The 20030-nt window shown below is 61.5% G+C and overlaps 1 protein-coding gene across 4 annotated transcripts; it reads left to right on the top strand.

Moving 5' to 3' along the window:
* Positions 1 to 1337: 1337 nt before the first annotated feature.
* Positions 1338 to 19986, top strand: DNMT3B (DNA methyltransferase 3 beta). 4 transcript variants are annotated; one of them, XM_062623808.1, is made up of 21 exons: positions 1338 to 1435; positions 2140 to 2249; positions 2952 to 3245; positions 6354 to 6498; positions 7104 to 7223; positions 8106 to 8182; positions 8581 to 8772; positions 9912 to 10070; positions 10665 to 10772; positions 11404 to 11545; positions 11819 to 11947; positions 12331 to 12375; positions 12641 to 12720; positions 12970 to 13082; positions 13409 to 13592; positions 13790 to 13874; positions 14237 to 14478; positions 14611 to 14701; positions 14963 to 15111; positions 15601 to 15686; positions 17317 to 19986. In XM_062623808.1, exons 3-21 carry the CDS (start codon positions 3141 to 3143, stop codon positions 17453 to 17455), a joined length of 2391 nt encoding a protein of 796 aa, XP_062479792.1. In that variant the 5' UTR covers positions 1338 to 1435; positions 2140 to 2249; positions 2952 to 3140; the 3' UTR covers positions 17456 to 19986. The 4 variants fall into 4 exon arrangements, with proteins under 4 accessions (XP_062479792.1, XP_062479794.1, XP_062479793.1 ...); XM_062623810.1 differs by lacking the exon at positions 1338 to 1435 and having other exon boundaries at positions 2013 to 2249; positions 7104 to 7219; positions 8030 to 8182; positions 14333 to 14478; XM_062623809.1 differs by lacking the exon at positions 1338 to 1435 and having other exon boundaries at positions 2013 to 2249; positions 14333 to 14478.
* Positions 19987 to 20030: the final 44 nt, after the last annotated feature.

The following is a 20030-nucleotide window of genomic DNA, read 5'->3' as shown; positions in this document are numbered from 1 at the left end:
CTTTGTTTGGTACCAGGCCCTTTTCACAACCAGTGTGTGCAGTCCTGCTCTCCTGAATTAGATGATAACTGAGGGGAAGAGAGAGAAAGAGGCGTTTCAGTGGCGGGAGATTGATGGCAGGTCAGCGGGGCCAGCAGAGGCAGGAAGGTTTCCGTAGAAAGGGAGAGGAGCTGCAGATGCTTGGAGCGAGGGCTAATTCCACCCTAACTGTGCCCTGGCAACTCTGAGGAGCACAGCCTGCAAACGCATTGTGCTGTCCAGGTTTGGAAAACCAAACAGGAGTGAAATCTATTTGCTCTGGTTTAATCCCCTCGACGGAGTTGCAAATTAGCTTCAGGCTTCCATGGGGTGTGTTTATGTGAGCCGTAATCTCCAATGCTCCCCAAGGCGTACCCAGGCCACATTTCTCAGCTTCTCTCGCAGGGTTATTTTTGCACGTGCAGCCACATTTTCATGCTGGGATGCTGCAGGGATGGAGGGGTGGGGTGGGGGGAACCTGCTGTACAGGCCTGGGGCTGGCCCCAGGTGCATCCCGCAGGTTTCGGGTACTTTGGCCAACTCACTCCTTTTCCCTCCTGACATTGAGAGCTTATTTCAGTCACACCAGGACAATCATGTTCCTTTTCTTACTGTTAGATGGTTTTCTGCTGGATCTAGAAGTAATGAGCGAGCAGAGAAGATTATACCCCACGTGGAGCCCTGCTGCTTTGTCTTGGGCAGAGAGGTGCAGGCCTTTCCCCGTCCCCAGCACAGCCCTCCAAAGGTCTTGCTTCCGCACGGAAAAGCGGAAGAACCACCAGAAACTGACTGTGGAACCGGTGAGGCTTTGTCTGCCTGCTCCATGCTGCAAGGGGCACAGGCCCTGAAAACCTGGTGGGTAGAGGGGTAGCTTGGGCTCTGCCTGCTCTGGGTGTCCCCCCAATGGGAGCTCGAGGGGTAAGCCCCGGGGTAAGCTGGCCACTGGGGGTGACACCGGGTGCCGGTGGGTACCAGGGGATGAGGAACTCCGTGAGCCTGTGAGACACTGGGGCGTGCGGAGCGCCGGGATGCTGAGCCCCGGGGACAAGATGCGGGGTCCGGGGGGGTGACGTGGGGTACCGGACAATGCGGGGTCCGGGCCGTGCGGAGCAGCGGGGCAATGCAGGGGCGCCAGGGATGCGGAGTCCGGGGGGTGATGCTGAGCCCCGGGGGTGCGGACCCGAGGGGCGGGGGCCCGGCGGTGCGGTGCGGGCCCCGCGCTCCCCTCCCCCGCCGTGCGGCGCGGCGGGCGTGGAGAGGAGGAGGAGGAGGAGGAGGAGGAGGAGGGGCTGCCCAGCACGGGCAGGGTTAAAGCGCCATGTAACCGGAGCGCGGGGCTGTCGGGGGCCGGCCGGAGCGCGAGAGGCGGTGAGCGGCGGCGCGGCCCCGCTGGACGGCGCGTCCCGCCGCGGCGCAGGTGAGAGCGGGGACAGGGGGGAACCGGGGGAAACCGGGCCGGAGCCGCGGCGCATCCTCGTGGGCGGCTTTGTTGTACGCGGTGGTGGCGGCGGGGGACAATGGGGCGGGCGGGGTCGCGGCACCGGGGCACCGGAGGGCGGCGGCGGGAGCGCGCCCCGGGCCCGGCCGATCGCGCGGCCCCCCCCCTCCGTGCTCCCGGGGTCTCGCCCCTCCGGTCCGGGGCACCGGGCGGAGCGGCCCCGCCGCCACTTGTTGCCGGCGCTCGGTCCCGGGGCGCTGTTGGGGTCGGTACGGCCCCAGCCCCGGTCCCGGCTCCCGCCCGCTCCTCCGGCGCTCGTCGCAACTTTCGGGAGTTTCCCGCGGAGGCGCCGCTGCCGCGTACCCCGGGGGCGCGTCCCGGGGCTGTCACGGCCGGGCTGGGGGTACTCCCGGCGCCCCGGTACCGGGACGGGCACTGGGAGCGGGGCGGGGGCAGAGCCCGGAGCCGCAGGGGGAGCGCAGCGGAGCCTCGGGTCCCTTCAGTGAAGAGGCAAGCGGGGCTGCGGGGCGGGGAGGGCTCGGGGGGTGTTCCCCGGGCCGGGGCTCGGTTTGGGCTTCCGGGGACCAGGATGCGGCGGCAGCGCTGCCGGAGCCGAGCACCTTTTGTTTTCGGTTCTGGGGTCAAGGATCTGTCAGCGCATCTTCTCGCTTCTCTGTTCGCAGGAAAGCGGCTCCCGCCGGCCACTCGGACGTAAAGCGGCGCCTCCCCGGGGCGGAGCGGAGGGGGCGGCCGGGGCCCGGGCTCAGCTGCTGAGGCACCGGCCCAGCGGCAGGTACCGGCCCGGGGGAGCTCTACCGGCATCATCCTCCTCAGCCGGGTGCAGGGAGAGGCAAGGGAGGGGCACGAGTCCCTGGAGCTCCAGCCTGGGCCACGAGTCCCTGGAGCCGGGAGAGGAGCCGCGGGTGGGAGCAGGTCCTGGGGCTGCACCGGTCCCCGGGAAAAGGGGACACAGAAGGAGCTGAAACGTGCTGCCCCTGCAGCAGGGCTTGTGTTAACTGCCTCTTAACTGCTTCCAGTTTCCTAATTTTTAGTGAAATGAGGGGGAATGAGCCAAGGGGGCACCCTGGGGAAGATGGGGGGAGGCTGAGCCCCCACTCTGCAGAGGTACTTTATCGCTCTCTACAACTACCTGAAAGGAGGATGGAGCCAGGAGTCTCTCAGGTATGAGACTAGAGGAAATGGCCTCAAGCTGCACCAAGGGAGGTTCAGACTGGAGATAGGAACAATTCCTTCCCCAGAGGTGCTCGGGCATTGAAACAGGCTGCCCAGGGCAGTGTTGCAGTTACCATCTCTGGAAGTGTTCCCACACCATGTAGATGAGGCCCTCAGTGCCATGGGTTAGTGGTGGCCTTGGCAATGCTGTGGAACGGCTGGTTGTGATGATCTTAAAGGTTGATTCTAGGATTCTCCAGGGCCAGGCAGGGGGCATGGGGACAGCGAGGTGTCATTGTCATCACTGTGTCCTCTTGTGCAGGGGAAGGATGCAGCAGTAACGGCTCTGGACAGGACCTGCCACGGCTGAGACCCTCCCGGCCGGCGCGGAGCCCCCACTGCCCCCAGCCCTGCCCGCAGCACCCCCGGCCCGGCCGCTCCACACCGGGCACGTCCCGGGGCAGGGGCTCGGGGGAGCCGGCGTGGCCCCTGGCAGCGCGACGAGGCCGAGATGAGCATGGTAAAGAGCCTAGAGCGGCTGGAGCAGCGGCTGGCTGTGATGGTGGCTGCCCAGGAGACTCCTCAGGCCTGGTCTTCACGGGGAGAGGAGGGGCCGGTTTGTTTTTTGTTTCTTTTCTTTCATCCGAGCTCGGCGGCTGAGCCCGGGGGTGGCCGCGCAGCGCTGGGGCAGGGGGGCAGGAGAGGAAACAGGGGGAAATGGAGGGAAGTGCGGGAGCGCGGGAGAGGGGCCAGGCACAGGAAACGGGCAGGGGAGGGGAGAGCCTGCCCTTCTTAATGAGCCAAAATGGGCTCCCTTTCTTGCTGAGCTGCCAGCCCAGCAGCTCTTTTCTTCCCGGGATTAGAGGGAAATGCTCGGTTTGGGGAGAGTTAAAGGGCGTTTGTGTGGGGGACAGCCCTGAGCCAGCCCGGAGGGAGCGAGCCCTGGCCATTGGGGTCCTTTATTTCTTTTTGTTATTCAAACAGGGCCTGGGTGATGGCTGCCATCCCAGCCATCCCGTAAAACTTCCAGCCTTTTGATATGCATGCCCCTGTCTGGAGGCAAAGTCCGGCGGTCTCCCTGCGAGCTCCCCACCTACCCGGAACAGCACCTGATAAGGGCCAGGCTGTTTTCTCAAGAAGGAAAATGAAAGTGGGCCCAGCCCCGGGCTGAGGAACAGCCCTGGGTCAGGGGCAGCAGGGTTCAGGGCAGCGGGGTCCTGAGGCATGGTCTGCAGGGCAGAATGTGATGCCTGGTAGGTGAGAGCAGCCCCCCTGCCCGCTCTGCCTGCACTGGGGCGCGGGCTGCTCCGCAGGCTGGCTCTCGAAGCAGTTAATGCTGTGGCATGGTCCTTTAACCAGTTTGGCAAACCTTAAAGAAACTGGTATTGCAAAACTAGGGCGGGATCCGGAGTCAGCGGGTTCATTGTCTCGGTGGGGTACCGCTGCAGGGCACATCCCGGGCACCAGGCAGAGCCGTGCCGCCGCTAGCACCGGTCTCTTGGGGAGCTCAGAGCATCCGAGCTGGAATCCTGCACGGTTCGAGTCTTGGTGGGTTCCCGTAGGAAGCGTGCGGCTGCAGCGCTCGCCTGTGTGTGTGCAGTGCATTGAGCAGTGCAGACGCTGCGGTGCTGGTTTTCTCCTCCCGTGAGACACAACATGTGAGGGGAGTGCTCTGGTTCTTATTATTTTCGCAATGCCCTGTGCACATGTTGGTGTGCGAGGGGAGGCGAGGACAAAGAGCTGAGCCTCCCTCCCGAGCGTGGTGAGGCTTGTAGCGATGGCGGCTCCAGGGGGTCAGTGGGAAGGACAGCATGGGCCTGGGAATGCAGCTTCCTTCCTTGGTGCTAAAGCAGCATCAGGAGGAGAAGGGGATAGGAGTTGCAGTCCCGCTGTCCCGACGTAGGTGCTTGTGAGAGCGAGACTTTAGCTTTGCAGTTTGGGTCTGGTGTGATGTGATGTTCCCTTTCCTGCTTGCTGTCTGAGGATGGTGGTGGGATGTCCTCAAGTGATGCGGGGTGGTGCAGCTGGAGAAGCGCACGGTGTGATGCTCCCGTGGGTGCACTGCTTGCTTTAGAATTGGCAGAAAGAGCTCCCGGAGCATGCGGCAAAGCTGAGCTGGGCACAGCTGGTGCTCGGTCCTGGCTGCGTGCCTCGGGGAGACCTGGCTGCTGTGTCACCAGCATCACCAGTGCAGGGCTGGTGGGGATGTATCACTGCATTGCCAGCCAGGGCACACCGGGCAGCCCCAGGCTGAGAAAGGAAAAAGCCATTTTGAGGTGTGTTTGAATGTCCTGGGCGGGCTCTGGCTCCTGTCCTCCATGGGTCTTGCCAGGCTCACGCTGCCCCATCTTCTATCCTCAGCCTCTCCTCTGGGTCCTGCTCACGCTAAGGGAGCGGCGCATCCTCTCGCACCTCGCTGTGTGGGTTCCCAAGGGAGATTCTCTGTATTTTGGTGGGGTTGTTCATGGCAGCACTGCCGCTGGTGAGGGTTGCTGCTGCACCGCAGCCTGGAGAAGGGAGCAGAGCCCGGAGGGGCTGACCTGCCTGTGCTGCACCGCATTGGGAGCATCTGGGGCCAGGACCGGCTGCCCAAGCCAGGGCAGCCCGGCGAGTCCAGGCAGCTCCCAGGAATTGTTCACTGGCTCTGGAGCAGATGTGCTGCAGCCGTGGGATTTCTGCACACAGCTGTGGGGCTCGGAGCACTTTTACACTCCTGCTGGTGCCGTTCCTCTTGTCCCTTTGTTGGGCAGATGTGTGTGGGGCGCAGGCAGGATGTGCACCGGGGGCTCTGGCTATGGAGGTGGGTGCTGGTCACCTGCCTTCCTTCATGTCTGGGTGTTAGCAGGGTTGTAAGGCTGCCTTTGGCATCTGGAACATCAGACCCCGACTGTTCTTTGTTTGCCAGAGGTGCTGACAGACATCTCGAAGCAGATCTCAATTGTTAGGGAAGCAGTTGGAGGCGATGCTGAGTGAGAGCGGTGGGAGGGGGCCAGGGCTGGAGCCTGGGGTCTCTCTGGGGCTGGGGGGGATTGGTTGTGTCTGGTTCCAAACAGGGCTTTGGATGGGTTAAGCCTGGCTTGCTCCTTGCTCGCTGAGCTGCGTGCGCCTGCAGTGCCGGTGCTGGCGGAGGGGCAAGTTGCAGCACAGACCCATAGCCCAGCAATGAGGCAGCTTCGTTAGCGCGGTCCCGGGTGCCTCTGGGAGAGCCTGGGAGCTTCCACTTCCGAAAACAGGATCCAGGGAGGGCAGAGGCCCCTGGGTGCCGGTGAGGTGCCGGGGACACGTGGCCGGGCTCTGCCTGCGCTGCAGCAGCCCCCGGTGCAGGGGACACCGGCACAAGCGGGCGCTGCCGGTGCCGTGGGTGCAGACCCCTGCCCTGCCCTGCCCCGGGTGAGGCCAGGGAAGGGGCAGGAGGAGTTTTCTCCCTTTGGGGGAGTTCAGGTCGCTGCAGGCGCCAGGACTTTGCCCCCCATGGCGAGCTCTGCTGTGTCCTGAGCGCCCGCCTGCTGCGGGGTGCAGGGCACCACGGGGGTGGTGGATGTGGCTCGTTTGCTGGAGCCCGTGGACCCTCAGAGCCCCCGCGTAGCTCCCAGGGCCGCTGCGGATATGGCGCCAGTGAGACCCCTCCACAAAGGGCAGAAGTTGTGGCTGGATTGCAGCAGGGGCTCTGCCTGCCCCGGGGCTTTCTGCAGTCTCCATTTCCTTTCTGCTCTGGCTTCCACAGGCGACCATGAGGAAGGAGAGCAGCCACGGCCAGGAGGAGGCAGACTGCAGGGCAGAGCTGATCCTCCTCAACGGGGCCTGTACCAGTCCCACCAGTAACGCCCCCTCCATCATACGGGAGACAAACAGGAAGCCCAGCACTCCAGGTGAGTCTCGACGCGCCCGGGGTGCCCAGGGACACACAGGGATACGTGAAACCAGGGATGTCCCAGGCACTATCCCGGGGTTGCAGCACAGCGTCCAGGTTCCCTCCATGACTCCGCTGGGTCTTTTCTTCCCGGCTGCGCATCCACGAGTCCAGGCTGCAGCAACAGCAGTGGTTGTGGAAGGGTGCCACGCTGGGATGCTGGCTCTGCCCCTTGATGGTTGGAGCCCTTGGAGTAAGGGAGTCCTGGGTCATGGTCCCCACATCCCACCTCTTGTATTCATAAGGTCCTGCTTTTAAAGTGGTGACAAGCCCTGAATAGCAGGAGTAAGGTTTGCTTATGGCTCAGGAACAAAAAGGCGCATAAGAAGGTCCCTCCCAGCCTGGGTGCAGGTGGGGGATCTGGGACTGCTGCTCTTGGCAGCCCCGCGATGGGCAGCCTCGGGGATGCTGCTGCTTGTCTTCTGCTCTCAGCCTCATTTCTCCAGGGGGAGGCTTTGGTCTCTTCAAGTCCCGGTGTGCTGCCCGGAGCAGTGGGGGTTTGGGGTGTGCTGGGCATGGCTGGGGAGGCTCATGGAGCCTGAGGCTGCTCTTGTCCCTGTGCAGATGCTGCAGGCCTGGGGCTGCCATCGCTGGAGAGCAACAACAAGGTGAGCAAGGGAGACACGGCCAAGGAGGAGCAGGGCCTGTCCTGGCCGCTGGCTCTGGCTGAGGTGCAGGAGGCAAGTGCTCAGCAGGACCCTGGCGCCAGGGCTCTGTGTGGGGACCCTCGCCCGTCCCCCCTGGGCTATGGGAGCAGCCCAATGGCAGATGTGATATTCATTCACAAGCAGAATATTTGTTTGCATTGTTCAGTTCCTGCTGTGCTTTATGCCCCAGCAGCAGTGTGGTGGTGGGGGTGATGCAGCGATGCCCATGACGTGTTGCAGCAATGTAATCGCTGTTATGCTGATATTGTCTTCAGTTGATGGACAGAAGCATCTCACCCCCTCCTCAGGGTGGCCTGCTTTTGCCTGCTTTGGGGCTGGGTCCCAGTTTTGTGTTGAGTAGGTTGAAAAACCCCCAGGGGATTTTCACTTGCAAAATCTCCTCTTGTGCTGAAGCTCTCTTGTGCTGCATGCTGGAAACCCCCTTGGGTTGTGCTGTTTGGAAACTGCAGCTCCTGAGCCGTAGGGAAAGGGCTGCCCTGGTGCCTCTGCAGGGCTGGGGCAGGAGGGAGGTGGAGGAGGATACAGTCAAGGATGCACATGATGGCTGGAAACAAAGGTGATGCCATCAGCTGCTGGTGGGATGCTCTCCCAGTGCTGGGGGCTGCAGCAGTGAGTGCTCCTGAGCACCTTACCATACCATCAGCAGAGATGCTGTGAAGTGCAGGGGCTCAGCCCAAGGGGCTTCCCACAGCTGCCTGTGCTCCTCTCGCATTCGCCATCCATCCCCAGGGCCCTGGTGCTGCCGGTGCCAGCCCCAAGGGGCACGGGCTGGGGGAAGGCATCTGTGCCACGTCCACACCACGTCCTCTGCTCTGGTTGCAGATGCGGCCCCGGGGCAGCGCGGGCTGGGAGAGCAGCCTCCGGCAGAAGCCCCCCGTGCGCCTCATCTTCCAGGCAGGGCAGACCCGCCAGGAGATGAAGATCAAGGAAACCAACAGTGTGGAGCCCCCCCGGGACCTGCCCACCCCACTGCGGGTGAGGGCTCGTGGGGCTGGGGCTCCCCTGGGATCGGGAGACCCACACTGCTGCCGTGCCCTGCCCAAGGCTTCAGGCACGCTCTGTGCCTCAGTTTCCCCTGTGCAGCGCGGGGGGTGTGGGCTGCTGCTTGCCACTGCTGTGAACAGGGTGCTTTGGGGTGAACTGGGGAGAGGAAAAGGGAAGGGAGCAAGCGCTGCACTGTTTTCTGTGTGTCTTGAGAGCAGAAACAGAGCAGTTCTCCTTCAGGTGCCCCAGTTCAGGGCCTTTCCCTCTATTCCTGGTGCCCCCCTTTCACAAGTTCCCCCTCTCTGATACGTGGCTGGGGGTGACGTGGGCCAGGTTTCTGCTCCCCTTCCCCTCTCTCTGCGCTCACACTCTCCTGCTCCACCATGCAGAGCTCCAAGCGGCGCCAGTCCACACCTATCTCCATCCCCACCATCGACCTCACGGAGGAGGACTCCCGGGACTCATCCCAGAGCAGCAGCACGCTCTCTGGCAGCAGCTCCCAGGAGGGCCAGAACGGCTCCACTGAGCTGGGGACTGAGGAGACCGAGAGCAGGGACGCGGGGATGGCACTGGAGTACCAGGTACGGATGGGTCCCGCTCTGCTCCTGCACCGGGGATGCTGCAGCTTCTCCTGCCTCCCTTCCCCTGCCTGCCCCTCCCTGTGTGCCCAGGCTGTGATGATGCCCTGGGCTCTGCTCCGGGGCTGCAGGTGGGTGCTGTGCAGAGACCGGCCCTGCCCGTGCTGCCTGTGGGGCTGGAAAAGGCTCCGAGGGCCCCGGAGACGCGCGCGTGGCACACGCCGTGCCCCGCCGAGACACGCAGTTGCATGTGCAGGAAACGTTTCTGGGGGGGATGCTGGGTTGGAGCGGAGCTGCTGGAGCTGCAGAGAGTGATTCAGTGCCTGCAGGCAGCGGGGCAGGGCCCCGGCCTTGCAGGAATTGGGCAACTGCATCTTGCTGCATAACTGGGTGCCTGACTGGGGAATAAGGCCGGGAAGGAGGGCTCTGCAGGTCAAGGTGACTGCTCCTGCGTGGGGAGCATGGTCCTGCCGTGGTCCCTGCCAGGCTGCCTGATGGAGGCCCTTGGCACGGTCATGCCAAAATTCCCAGCTCTCCCTTTTGTTGTCTCTGTTTTGCCCTGCCCCATTTCCTGCTCTCCCCTGTGGGTGTCCTGTCCCCGGGGTGCAGCTGGATGGGCTGAGCCGTGAGCCCCATGAAGGGGCTGCCCTGTGCCAAGGAGCAACCTCAGAGCAAAGCCCTCCCTGCAGCAGCAGGATACGTGCATCCCTGTGTGCTTCCTGCATCCCTTGGCCTGGGCAGCGGCGTGCAGTGAGCTGGGTTCTCCCAGACAAACGCGGCTGTGATGGGCAATGGGACTGGGAGGAGTGGGGTGCTGGTGCTGGTAGCGGTGCCGAGGAGGCTGTGCAGGATGCAGCACGCACTGCCCTGTGCCAGGCACTGCCAATGCTCCTGCAAGACCTTCCTGCAGGGTGCAGGGCTGGCTCTGGTGCTGCCGGGGTGTGCTCTGCTCTTCTCCTGAGGCAGGGGATGCAGCTCCCGTGCATCCTGTGCAGAGGTTCGCAGGTGACCGGTCATGGGCACACGCGGTGGAGCAGCAGCGTGGGGTGCTCTGTGGCCATGTTCCGGGGCTCTCTGCCACAGCTGCTTGGACAAAGCAGGGAGCTCACTGTGGCTGATCCGTGTTGTCCTCTTGCCTTCAGGACGGGAAGGATTTTGGGATCGGGGAGCTCGTCTGGGGAAAGATCAAGGGTTTCTCCTGGTGGCCGGCGATCGTCGTCTCCTACAGAGCCACGGCCAAGCGCCCGGCGGCCTCGGGCATGCGCTGGGTGCAGTGGTTCGGGGATGGGAAGTTCTCTGAGGTGAGCTCCTGCCTGTGCCTGCCTTCACCCGGGCTGGAGCCCTCATCCCTGCCCAGCCCTGCTGCCTGCCCTGCTCCCGGGGCTGCCTCGGGTCTGTGCGCCCAGCTGCAGCCTCCCTTGGCGGGGGCCCCGGTGGCTCCAGTGACAGCAGCCTGGGTGCCACAGGCTGGTGACAGGACCCAGCAATGGGAACGTCCCCGGGGTGCAGGAGGGAGGGAAGCGCCGTGCCCGCAGAGGTGCGGTGCCGGCAGAGGCTGCGCGCAGCTCGTTCCATGTGTGCAGCGCTGCCGCTGCTCATCCCCTCTGCGGCTGATGCTGAGCATCCTCCCATGGCCCCAGAGCGCTGCCGCTGCTCATCCCCTCTGCGGCTGATGCTGAGCATCCTCCCATGGCCCCAGAGCGCTGCCGCTGCTCATCCCCTCTGCGGCTGATGCTGAGCATCCTCCCATGGCCCCAGGGCGCAGACAAAGCCCTGGGCTGTGGTGTGAGCCGTGCTGGGCGGGCAGTGCCGCAGGGCTGGGTGTGCGGCACGGGGTGCATGGTGCCACAGGGACGTGCCCGTGCCCGGTGTGAGCTCTTGTTGCTGTCCCGCAGGTGTCTGCAGACAAGCTGATGGGGCTCGTGGCCTTTAGGCAGCATTTCAATCTGTCCACGTTCAACAAGCTGGTCTCCTACCGCCGAGCCGTGTACCATGCACTGGAGGTAACCGCAGCAGAGCTGGGGCCGGGGGAAGGAAGGTGCCCAGTGAAGCAGCTGGGGCTGGGCTGTCCCTGCTCCCATCAGATGGGGCTGATGGAGGCAGCCGGCTCATGGCAGGGAGGGCAGGCACAGGAGGAGGGTGCCTGGGAGCATTCCCAGCACTGGAATGCAACAGCTGCTGTTGTGCCGAGCCCTGTGCACGTGTGTGTGATGGGGAGAGGGCTGGGGACATGGCCCTGCCAGGCACGTGGGCCGTGCAGCTGCAGCCTGGCTGCTCCATGCATTGGGACCAGCCCCTGTCCCACGGTGTCCCTGGTGTCCTCTGCTGTCACATGGTATTCCATGGTGTCCCATGGTGTCCCATGGTGTCCTCTGCTGTCCCATGGTATTCCATGGTGTCATGTGGTGTCCTCTGCTGTCCCATGATGTTCCGTGGTGTCCTCTGCTGTCCCACGGTATTCCATGGTGTCCCATGGTGTCCCGTGGTGTCCTCTGCTGTCCCACGGTATTCCATGGTGTCCCATGATGTCCCGTGGTGTCCTCTGCTGTCCCACGGTATTCCATGGTGTCCCATGGTGTCCTCTCCTGTCCCATGGTGTCCCGTGGTGTCCCACAAGGTCCCTCCTCTTGGCAGGTTGCCCGGAGCCGCTCGGGAAAGACGTTTTCCACAGCCCCTGGGGAGTCCCTGGAGGAGCAGCTGAAGCCCATGATTGACTGGGCACTCACTGGCTTCAAACCCCTGGGCTTCAAGGGGCTGCGGCCGCCCAAAGCCTCAGGTGAGGAGGTGCCGTGGGCCGGGCACGGGGACGGCGCTGGCATTGCTGAGCCTGCTGGCTGGGTCCCCAGGTGACCCGGGGGCTCCTCAGTGTGGTCCCTCCCAGCAGCATTGCCGGAAGCCAGAGGAAAGCACCTCAAAGCCATCGCTCCTGGAAGTCAAAGACCAGGATGAGGCTCGAGCCGCGCTGGGGAGCTGCGGTGCTGTCGCCCGGTGCCCTGGGATGCTCCCAGGCCTGGAGGCTTGTCCCCAAGGAGCCACCTTTGCCTTGCAGAGAACGGGGTCCTGAGGAACGGCACGGAGGAGGTGCTGTCCCTCGAGCAGTGTCCCCCCACCAAGAGGCTGAAGACCAACCTCTGCACCGGCGGCAAGGAGCAGCGCGTGGAGGAGGAGCAAACCCGAGGTGCGCAGCGGGGAGAGCTGGGGGGCACCGTGCGCCCTGTGGCACTGGGGAACCCCTTGGGAAGGGGCTGGGCTCTTCCCCTGGGACGTGAGCTTGGCTTCCAAAGGCAGAAGCCTTTATGGGCCTTACAAGGCACCAGCAAACCCAGCTGCGAGACACAGGCTGGGCTCCGTTGGTGGCTTAGCTTGGAAATGACCTTAGAGCTCTAGTTCTGGTGTGTCCGGCAGAGAAGGACATGGGGTTTGCACCAGAATTCCTGACATGCCTTTGCTGCACAATGCCCAGCGGAGCGGCAGCAGTGTTAAGAAAGAAGGCATCTGTATGTAGGGGGTTTGTTCCTTGCTTAAGGGCTCATAAAGACATGCATTTTGTATTTCCTAAAGAGCAAATGGTGTCGGAAGTTACGAACAACAGCGGGAGCCTCGAAGGTAACGGATGGTCCTCCCTTGGGAAAGGTGTGGGGTGATGGGCAAAGATCTTTATGGCTCCAAGTGGGAAGGGGGGAACGTGCCATTGCTGCACGGTGCTGGGGTGCCCGGTGCCAATCCCCCCTGTGGGGCCTGCTCCTGGGGGAGCCTGTGCCACCTCCAGACCTGTGCTTGTCTGCGGCACAGGGCAGGGGTTCTGCTCCCCAGCCCAGGCTCCCTGCCCTGCCCCGGGCTCAGCAGAGCTCTGTCCGTCCCTGTCCCGCAGAGAGCTGCTTGTCCTGCGGGAGGAGGAACCCGGCCACCTTCCACCCGCTGTTCGAGGGGGGGCTCTGCCAGACCTGCAGGGTAAGTGCTGGCAGGACGGGTGCAGGATCCAGCCCTGCTGCACGGCGCGGGAGGGGGTGACCCTGCCAAGTCCTGGCTCTGCTGTGTCCACCATGGGGCTGTCCCATGCCGTGTCTCCACTCGAAGCACCGAGGATGGGCATCCTCAAGCTCTCGCTGTGCATCTGAGATGGAGCAACTCCAGTCTCCCTTCACGCTCTGATGACAGATCCTGATCCCTTTGTACTTCTCCCGGTTCTCCTTTCGCTAGGATAGATTCCTGGAGCTCTTCTACATGTACGACGAGGACGGTTACCAGTCCTACTGCACCGTGTGCTGCGAGGGCAAGGAGCTGCTGCTCTGCAGCAATGCTGGCTGCTACAGGTGGGTCCTGGCTGTTCCCTGGGCTGAGCTCCCAGCACTGCTCCTGGGAGCCGCAGGGAAGCGGGGTCGTGTGTGAGCCTGGGCAAGGTGCTGGTGCTGGCTGCGGTGCAGCACGTCCCGGCGCAGCCTCCCCAGCCCTGCTGAGCCAGGCTTCACCTGAATAACAACCCCCGGGAGGCTTCGTGTCAGCATCCCTGGAACCTGGACAAACCTCCTGCAAAACGTGGGGGGGGCTCCAGAGCTTGGCAGGGGAGACCCCAGGAGAGGCTGGGCTGAGCCGGAGGGACCCTGGAGGTGATGGGCACAAGCTGCTCTGGTTTGGGCAGGTGCTTCTGCGTGGAGTGCCTGGAGGTGCTGGTGGGCCGAGGGACGTCGGCCAAGGCGAAAGAGCAGGAGCCCTGGAACTGCTACATGTGCCAGCCCCAGAGGAGCTATGGGGTGCTGCAGCGCCGGCAGGACTGGAACACGCGCCTGCAGGACTTCTTCACCAGTGACAAGGGGCAGGAATATGTAAGGGCTGCGGCCACGGGAGCCCAGAGCGCTGGGAATGGTGGGGAGGCTCGGAATTCCTCATCCCTCTGCCTTGGCCCCGCTCCTCCACCTTCACCAAGGGTGGTGCTGGGCTCTCGGCCATGCAGATGCTCCCCTGAAGGCAGAGGTGATGCTTGTATTGCAGCACTGGGGCTTCATTGCTGGCTTCGTTGCAGGCTGCACCCAAAATCTATCCGATGGTCCCACCGGCGAAGAGGAGACCCATTCGAGTGCTCTCTTTGTTCGCTGGCATAGCCACAGGTGAGCGCTGGAAGAGCAGCACCGCACATGGGGGGGATCAGCTTCATGGCCTCAAACCCGTCTCTGAAGCCTTGGTGGAGAGAAGGAGGAGCAGGGCAGGGGGATCCCCGCCAGGAGGGCAGGGGCTCCCATTCCTGCTGGATAGGGCTGTGGAGGAGGGGGGCCATGGGAATTGCTCAGAGGTTCCTGCTGTGCCGGGTGCTGGGTTCGCTGGGAAGCGAGGGCTGTGGGAGCGCTGGCAGCACTGGTTTGACTCCGCTCTGGAATTGTGCTTCCCGGGTTTCCCAAGCCTGCTGCAGGAATGGGTCACAAAAGTGGTTTGCTGTCCCACGAGCCAGCCCTGTGTGACTGCCCCCTCCTAGGACACGCGGGAACGGCCGCGTCGAGCGTCTCTGCTGACGAAGGAGACCGCGAGACTAAAGAGAGCAGTGCAGCCTCAGACATCTGTCCCTTGGCAGGGTACCTGGTGCTGAAGGACTTGGGCATCCAAGTGGAGAAGTACATCGCCTCGGAGATCTGCGAAGACCCCATTGCCGTGGGCACCATGCGGCACGAGGGCAACATCACCTACGTGCACGATGTCAGGAACATAACCAAGAGAAACGTGAGCTGGGCAACGTGGCGCCATGGCCGCGGGGGCTCACCCCAGCACCCCTGGGACAGGATTTCCCCCTGCCCTGTCCAGGAGGAGGGAGCCACTTCCCTGGTGTCTCCTAACGGGATCTGTCCACACTAGATCGAGGAGTGGGGTCCTTTTGACCTGGTGATCGGTGGGAGCCCCTGCAATGACATCTCCCTTGTCAACCCCACCAGGAAGGGGCTCTATGGTAAGGCTGCTTTGCCTCTGCAGGGCTGGGCTTCCTTCCCTGGGGACGTTCCTGGGGTTCGGAGCCACCTTAAAGCGCAGGGAAGAGGTTCAGCCCCTGTCTGCCTTGGTGGTGGCTCCCCTGCGAGCTGCAGCCCTTGGGGTGGCACCTGCTGAGCACAGGCTGTGGCCGTGCTGGTGGGGAGGAGGCAGCCAGGGCCCCCAGACCCGTGCCCCCCACGCCGCAGCAGATCCCAGCCTGCAGCTCCTTTCTCCCTTGCAGAAGGGACCGGGAGGCTGTTCTTTGAGTTCTACCACCTGCTCAACTACGCCCGCCCCAAGGCGGGAGAGGAGCGTCCCTTCTTCTGGATGTTTGAGAACGTGGTGGCCATGAGGGTCAATGACAAGCGGGACATCTCTCGGTTCCTGGAGGTAGGGATTGTGGCTGCAGGAAGGGCTCTGAGCCGGAGACACCTCCCGTGCCCTGCAGGCTGTGCTGAGCCGTGTGGGGCTGGCTCTGGTTTCCTGTGGCCCCTGCCTGATGCGCACCCCAGGAATCAAGCTTTCATCCTTGGCTCTGGGTCTCCTGGGGCTTGCAGCAGGATGACCCCAGCACTGGCTCCCTGGGGCAGGCTCTTGCTTTGCAGAAAGATCTGCTCAGGGCAGTGCCTGCTCTCTTATTTCTAGGGAGAGGGAGGTCAGGGCCTGGAGAGGACTTTTAGCTGGGCTGGCCATGGCTATGGTGTGGGAGCCCATGGGGCCAACCAGCCCGTGCTCTGGTGTGGAGCAGGAGTCTGGGGGGCTACCTCCTTAGGAGGACTTGGTGTTCACTGCTGGTGCTGTGCAGTGGAGAGCGGCTCCATGCAGGAGCGGGCTGAGCCCAAGCCTCCTCTAACCTTGATTTTTGCATGTCTTTTGCAGTGTAACCCAGTTATGATTGATGCTATCAAGATATCAGCTGCCCACCGAGCGCGCTATTTCTGGGGTAACCTTCCGGGGATGAACAGGTAATGAACCCTTCGCTGTCTGTTTGACTCTCGCTGCAGCTTTGCTCTGTTTCATGGTGCTTGTGTGGCTCTTCCCTCCTTGGCCCTGAGCCCAGCTCCCGGGAGCTGAAGAGCTGCAGTTCCCGTCTGGTGCAGTTCCCTGCAGTGATGTGCACATGATAATGTGCTTGTTAATGAGCAGGGATGAGACCGGGAAAAGCAGCAGCATCCTCTGCCCCGGACCTGGAGCCTGCGGAGGGAGAAGCGATGGGGTCAGCGCAGGATGCTGTGTGGTGTGTTTAGCTTGGGGTTATACATGATACACACATCCAGCAGCCTTTGTTTAAGATGCAAGCTAATGTGGGGGTGCTGTAGGGCAGCCCCATGCCCAGTGAGTGCTGTGTGGGGTTTGCAGGGGCAGGGGATGAACCCCAGCAGCCTCCTTGGCCAGGGCTGCTCGGTCCAGTGTGGTGCCTTAGGGAAGCTCCTCCAGGCTTTGTGCATGCCTCGGCAGCACCCTGAATTGATGGTAAAACACAGCAGGAGGACTTGGAGTAGAGTAGAATTCTACTGCTACCAGTCCTGTGCACCAGATACTCCTAGCAACAAAACCTGGAGATTTCACCAGGGAATGCCTCAGCCAAGAAAGAGATGGGGTTTAAATACTCCAGATTGTTTGTATTTAAATTGCCAGTATTTCTTGGAGTTCAAACTAATTAAAGCTGAGCGAGAGGCATGCAGGAATTTGAAAGTGAAATAGCAATTACCGAGCCTTTGTCATGTGAAATGGCACTTGGAGAGCCTTCCTCTGATGGGAGCCCGGGGATGAGCTGTCCCGGGGCGATGCTTGTGGAGGTGCCTTGCTGAGCAGAGTGGGCAGAGGTGTGAGTTCCTGGCTCCGTGTGGCTCCTGGGACAGCGTTGTACTGACCTCAGCCACGGCAGGGGCTGCGTGAGGACATGGCCATGGAGCTGGGGGGAGGAATTTTCCATTGTCTTTAGCGTTTGCTTTTCTCTCACCATGCTCGGTGCTGAGTCCTGGCTGGAGATTGCTGGTGGCTCTTGGGTTTGTTTTTCCTTTTATTTCTCCTAATCCAGCTTTAAAATGGAGCCAGTGTGGGGGGGTCCCAACCCCTGCCAGCATCTCCCTCCAACTGGGAGCTCTGCTGGGGGGTGTTCCGAGGGGCATCAGCCGCTGGGTGCACTGGTGGTGGTGGGCTGGGGCCCTGGGGCAGCTCCTGGACAGCTGTGCTTCTGTGCCCAGGCAGATGTGCTTGCACGGCTACACGAGGGGGGAGTTGGTTTGTCTGTGGCCATGGGAGCGGGGCTGCAGGTGTGGGCTCTGCTCCGCTGCCCCTGGGCAAGTGCCTCTGGCTCCGGGCAGAGCAGGAAAGACTGCATCACCTTTGCCAGATGCTTTGGGTGGAAGCAATGCACATTCGCTTGCTGCCACTCTGGGAAAGGAAATCGGAGCTGGTGGGGAGCACTGCCACACTGCGGAGGAGCTTCTGCTGAGCAAGACTAAAACCCAGGCCGGGACTCGGGATGCGGGATGGACGCAGATGGGACAGAGATGCTGTGTCCTGGCTGCATCTGATGGGCACCGGCGCAGTCACCAAAGCTCACCCACCCTCCTCTGCTCTGCTCCACAGGATCTTCGTCTTCCCCCTCCACTACACCGACGTCTCCAACATGGGCCGCGGTGCTCGCCAGAAGCTGCTGCGGTCGTGGAGCGTCCCCGTCATCCAGCACCTCTTCTCCCCGCTCAAGGATTACTTCGCCTGCGAATAGCCAGCCGAGCAGCCCTCGTCTCTCTGGTAAAGATGCACAGCTCGGCTGGAGGCGGGAGAGGGACGGGCCCATCCCTGCTCTTCCCTCCTGCAGGGAGGCAGCCTGGCCCCGCAGGGAGAGCCGAGGAAATGTCTTTAACCAAAGAACCTGGCAGGGTAACTTTTCTTGAAAGGGACTGATGGCAGTGATAGAACACCCGGACAAAAGAGCTTTAATTGCCCAGCGCAGGAAGCTCTGTGCATGGCTGAGCCCATGGGAAGTCTCCTCCAGAGCATTAAATACCCCGGTTTAGCCTAGAGCTGAAACTCACAACTTGCTGAGCAGTGAGCACGGAGGCAGCTGCCGAGGTGCTGCGGGCAGATGTGAACTGCAGCGAGTTACTGCTTCTGACCAAACAAAACCTCTCCTGAAGCAACTGCCAAAGCCCCCCCCGGCTGTGGCAGGAGGTGTAAGGGACCCTGCTCAGGTACATACACTGAACACGCAGGATACACACACCAAATCGGTTTTATTCTTTTTTTTGATAAATTTTTGTGTTGTTTAATGTCTATTGCTGCTTTACGGCATTACATATGAATGTGGAGATTCCTAGACCTGAATGTAGCTGAAACTGAACTGTGAGGTGATAGAATTACTTTTCTAGCTAGAACTAAAGGAATACTGTTTTGTACGTTTGGCTGTAGTTTACAAATACTCACTACTTCCTTTTTTAAAGCATCTACAACCTTTTCCTTCCATTTTAAAAATCCTGCTGAGTGCTTTGAAAGCTTACACAGGAATTGGAGCAGGGAGGATTTGAGCTCCAGCGTCCATAAAGGATAATGTTCTCTGAGCATCCATTATCCCCAGTGAATGTGGTGCACGGGCAGGAAGGGCAGTGCAGGGGTCAGGGTGGTCCTCAAGCTGCTGCCCCCACGTGTTGTGAAGCCGAGCAGTATTGGGAGCGTGGTGGCTGTGGTGTAGGAGCTTCCTGGCAGGGAAGATCCCCCCGGACCCCAGTGGGGCTGCAGGCTCCTGCAGCACAGCACCGGTCTCACCTGTGCTGATCCCGCTCCATGGGCAGCAAGGTGGGAAAGCTGCTGTGGCTGGGGGCTGCGTGTGTCCCCCCATTGCAGGCGCTGGTGCTGGGGCAGGTCCTGGGTCCGCAGGCAGGGCTCTGCTCTACCTCTCTCCTTCCCTGCTCACCCATCTCCCCATGCACAGGGATGCTTTCGTGCTTCTGTGCCCAGCCTGGGGCTGGACCAGGAGCTCCTGCAGCCGCTGCTGTGCTCACTTTATTGCCCTCCTGCTCCCTGACTTTGCCGAGGTGATTTCCTGCTGTCTGTGAAGTCCCAGGGAGCCCATCCCACCTGTGCCAGGTTTTCCGTAGCCCCCTTAATTCCAATGCACATTTCAATGCACTGAAACAACCCGTGGTGTCCCCCATTGTCCCTCTGTCCTCCCCTACCTCTGCTGTTCACTACACCCTGTTCGCAGCATCCTTTGGTGCCTTCTCAGAGCGAATCATGTCCAAACCACGGGCCAGGCTGCTTCATGAGGTGTCATACAGCATCAGTGGGGAATGAGAGCTTCTCTCCCAGCTCCTTCTACCTCTCTGACACACGGGGGCCCTCCTCACCCCTCTCATGGGTGGTGGAGGATGACAGCCTCCTTGGAGGAGGGAGCCTCTCACTTTCCACTCTTCTGTGCTGCTTTCAACCCTGGGCTTTGAGGACCACCTTCTCTGGGGCTCCTGCCCAAGGCCGCACTTGGGAATGGGCAGGAAGGGAAGCCTGGGGAGTTGAAAGGCTTTTTCACTTGGTCCTGCCCAGAGGTCACTCTTTAAAGTCTTCCCAGTGGGCGTTGTTCTTGGTGATGTGTTTGAGCTCAGGAATGAGTAGCACCCGCTCACCTCCTTTGTCACCAGCCCCTGGCTGGGAAGATGATGGGGTGGATGCTGGGGAAGCCCCAGCATTGCAATCACCAGCTTTGAACCCATCTGCATCCTCTGGCACCGAGCCTGGACCCGTGACACAACACTAACTCCTGTGCCCAGCCCCAGCCAGAGCCCGATGTGGAGCCAAAGGGTCACAGCCACCCTCTGCTTTGGGACCCTCTGATGGGTTTTTATGTTTCCAAACAGGGCTGGCTCGTAACCTCCACTCCCCAGCGTCTCTGATTTCATGCTCCAGGTCTCACATCCCTTCCTTATCTGATCAAAAGAAAAATAAATAGATGAGGGAAAAAAAAGGACTCGGGGAATTTACACAAAGATAAAAGAGGGATGAGAATTGTCTTGGCATTAAGCTTACTTGATAAGAATTGTAGTAGACAAGTCTTCCTTGAAACGGTTTTCCCTGTAAGAGCTGCCTTTTATTACGTGTTTATAAGATGTTGTAAGGAGAGGTAGATTCAGAAATGCCTTTTTAACACTTTTGTAAAGGTTTCTAACTCTCCCTGGTGCTATTTTTTTAGGTTAAGGATTGTTGATGAAATTTGTGCGGGTTTTTATACAATCTTTTGCAAATAAAAGAAGTGCATCGTTTTGCTGAGCACATTTTGCGTCGCTCTTTGTACCGAGGAGCGGGAGAGCTCA

Source organism: Pezoporus occidentalis, unplaced genomic scaffold, assembly GCF_034315485.1.
Source record: "Pezoporus occidentalis ecotype Australia unplaced genomic scaffold, CSIRO_AGI_Poc_V1 ctg259, whole genome shotgun sequence".
Lineage (NCBI taxonomy): Eukaryota > Metazoa > Chordata > Aves > Psittaciformes > Psittacidae > Pezoporus > Pezoporus occidentalis.
The sequence above is the reverse complement of the archived record's forward strand: the minus strand, read 5'-3'. Positions and strand labels throughout refer to the sequence as shown.

Bases quoted from the DNA above. Each gene is read 5' to 3' on its own strand.
- DNMT3B (XM_062623808.1), top strand. From the start codon at position 3,141: ATGAGCATGGTAAAGAGCCTAGAGCGGCTGGAGCAGCGGCTGGCTGTG. The intron at 10,773-11,403 runs GTAACCGCAGCA...TCCTCTTGGCAG, and splicing joins CCGTGTACCATGCACTGGAG to GTTGCCCGGAGCCGCTCGGG. The intron at 12,376-12,640 runs GTAACGGATGGT...CCTGTCCCGCAG, and splicing joins CAACAGCGGGAGCCTCGAAG to AGAGCTGCTTGTCCTGCGGG.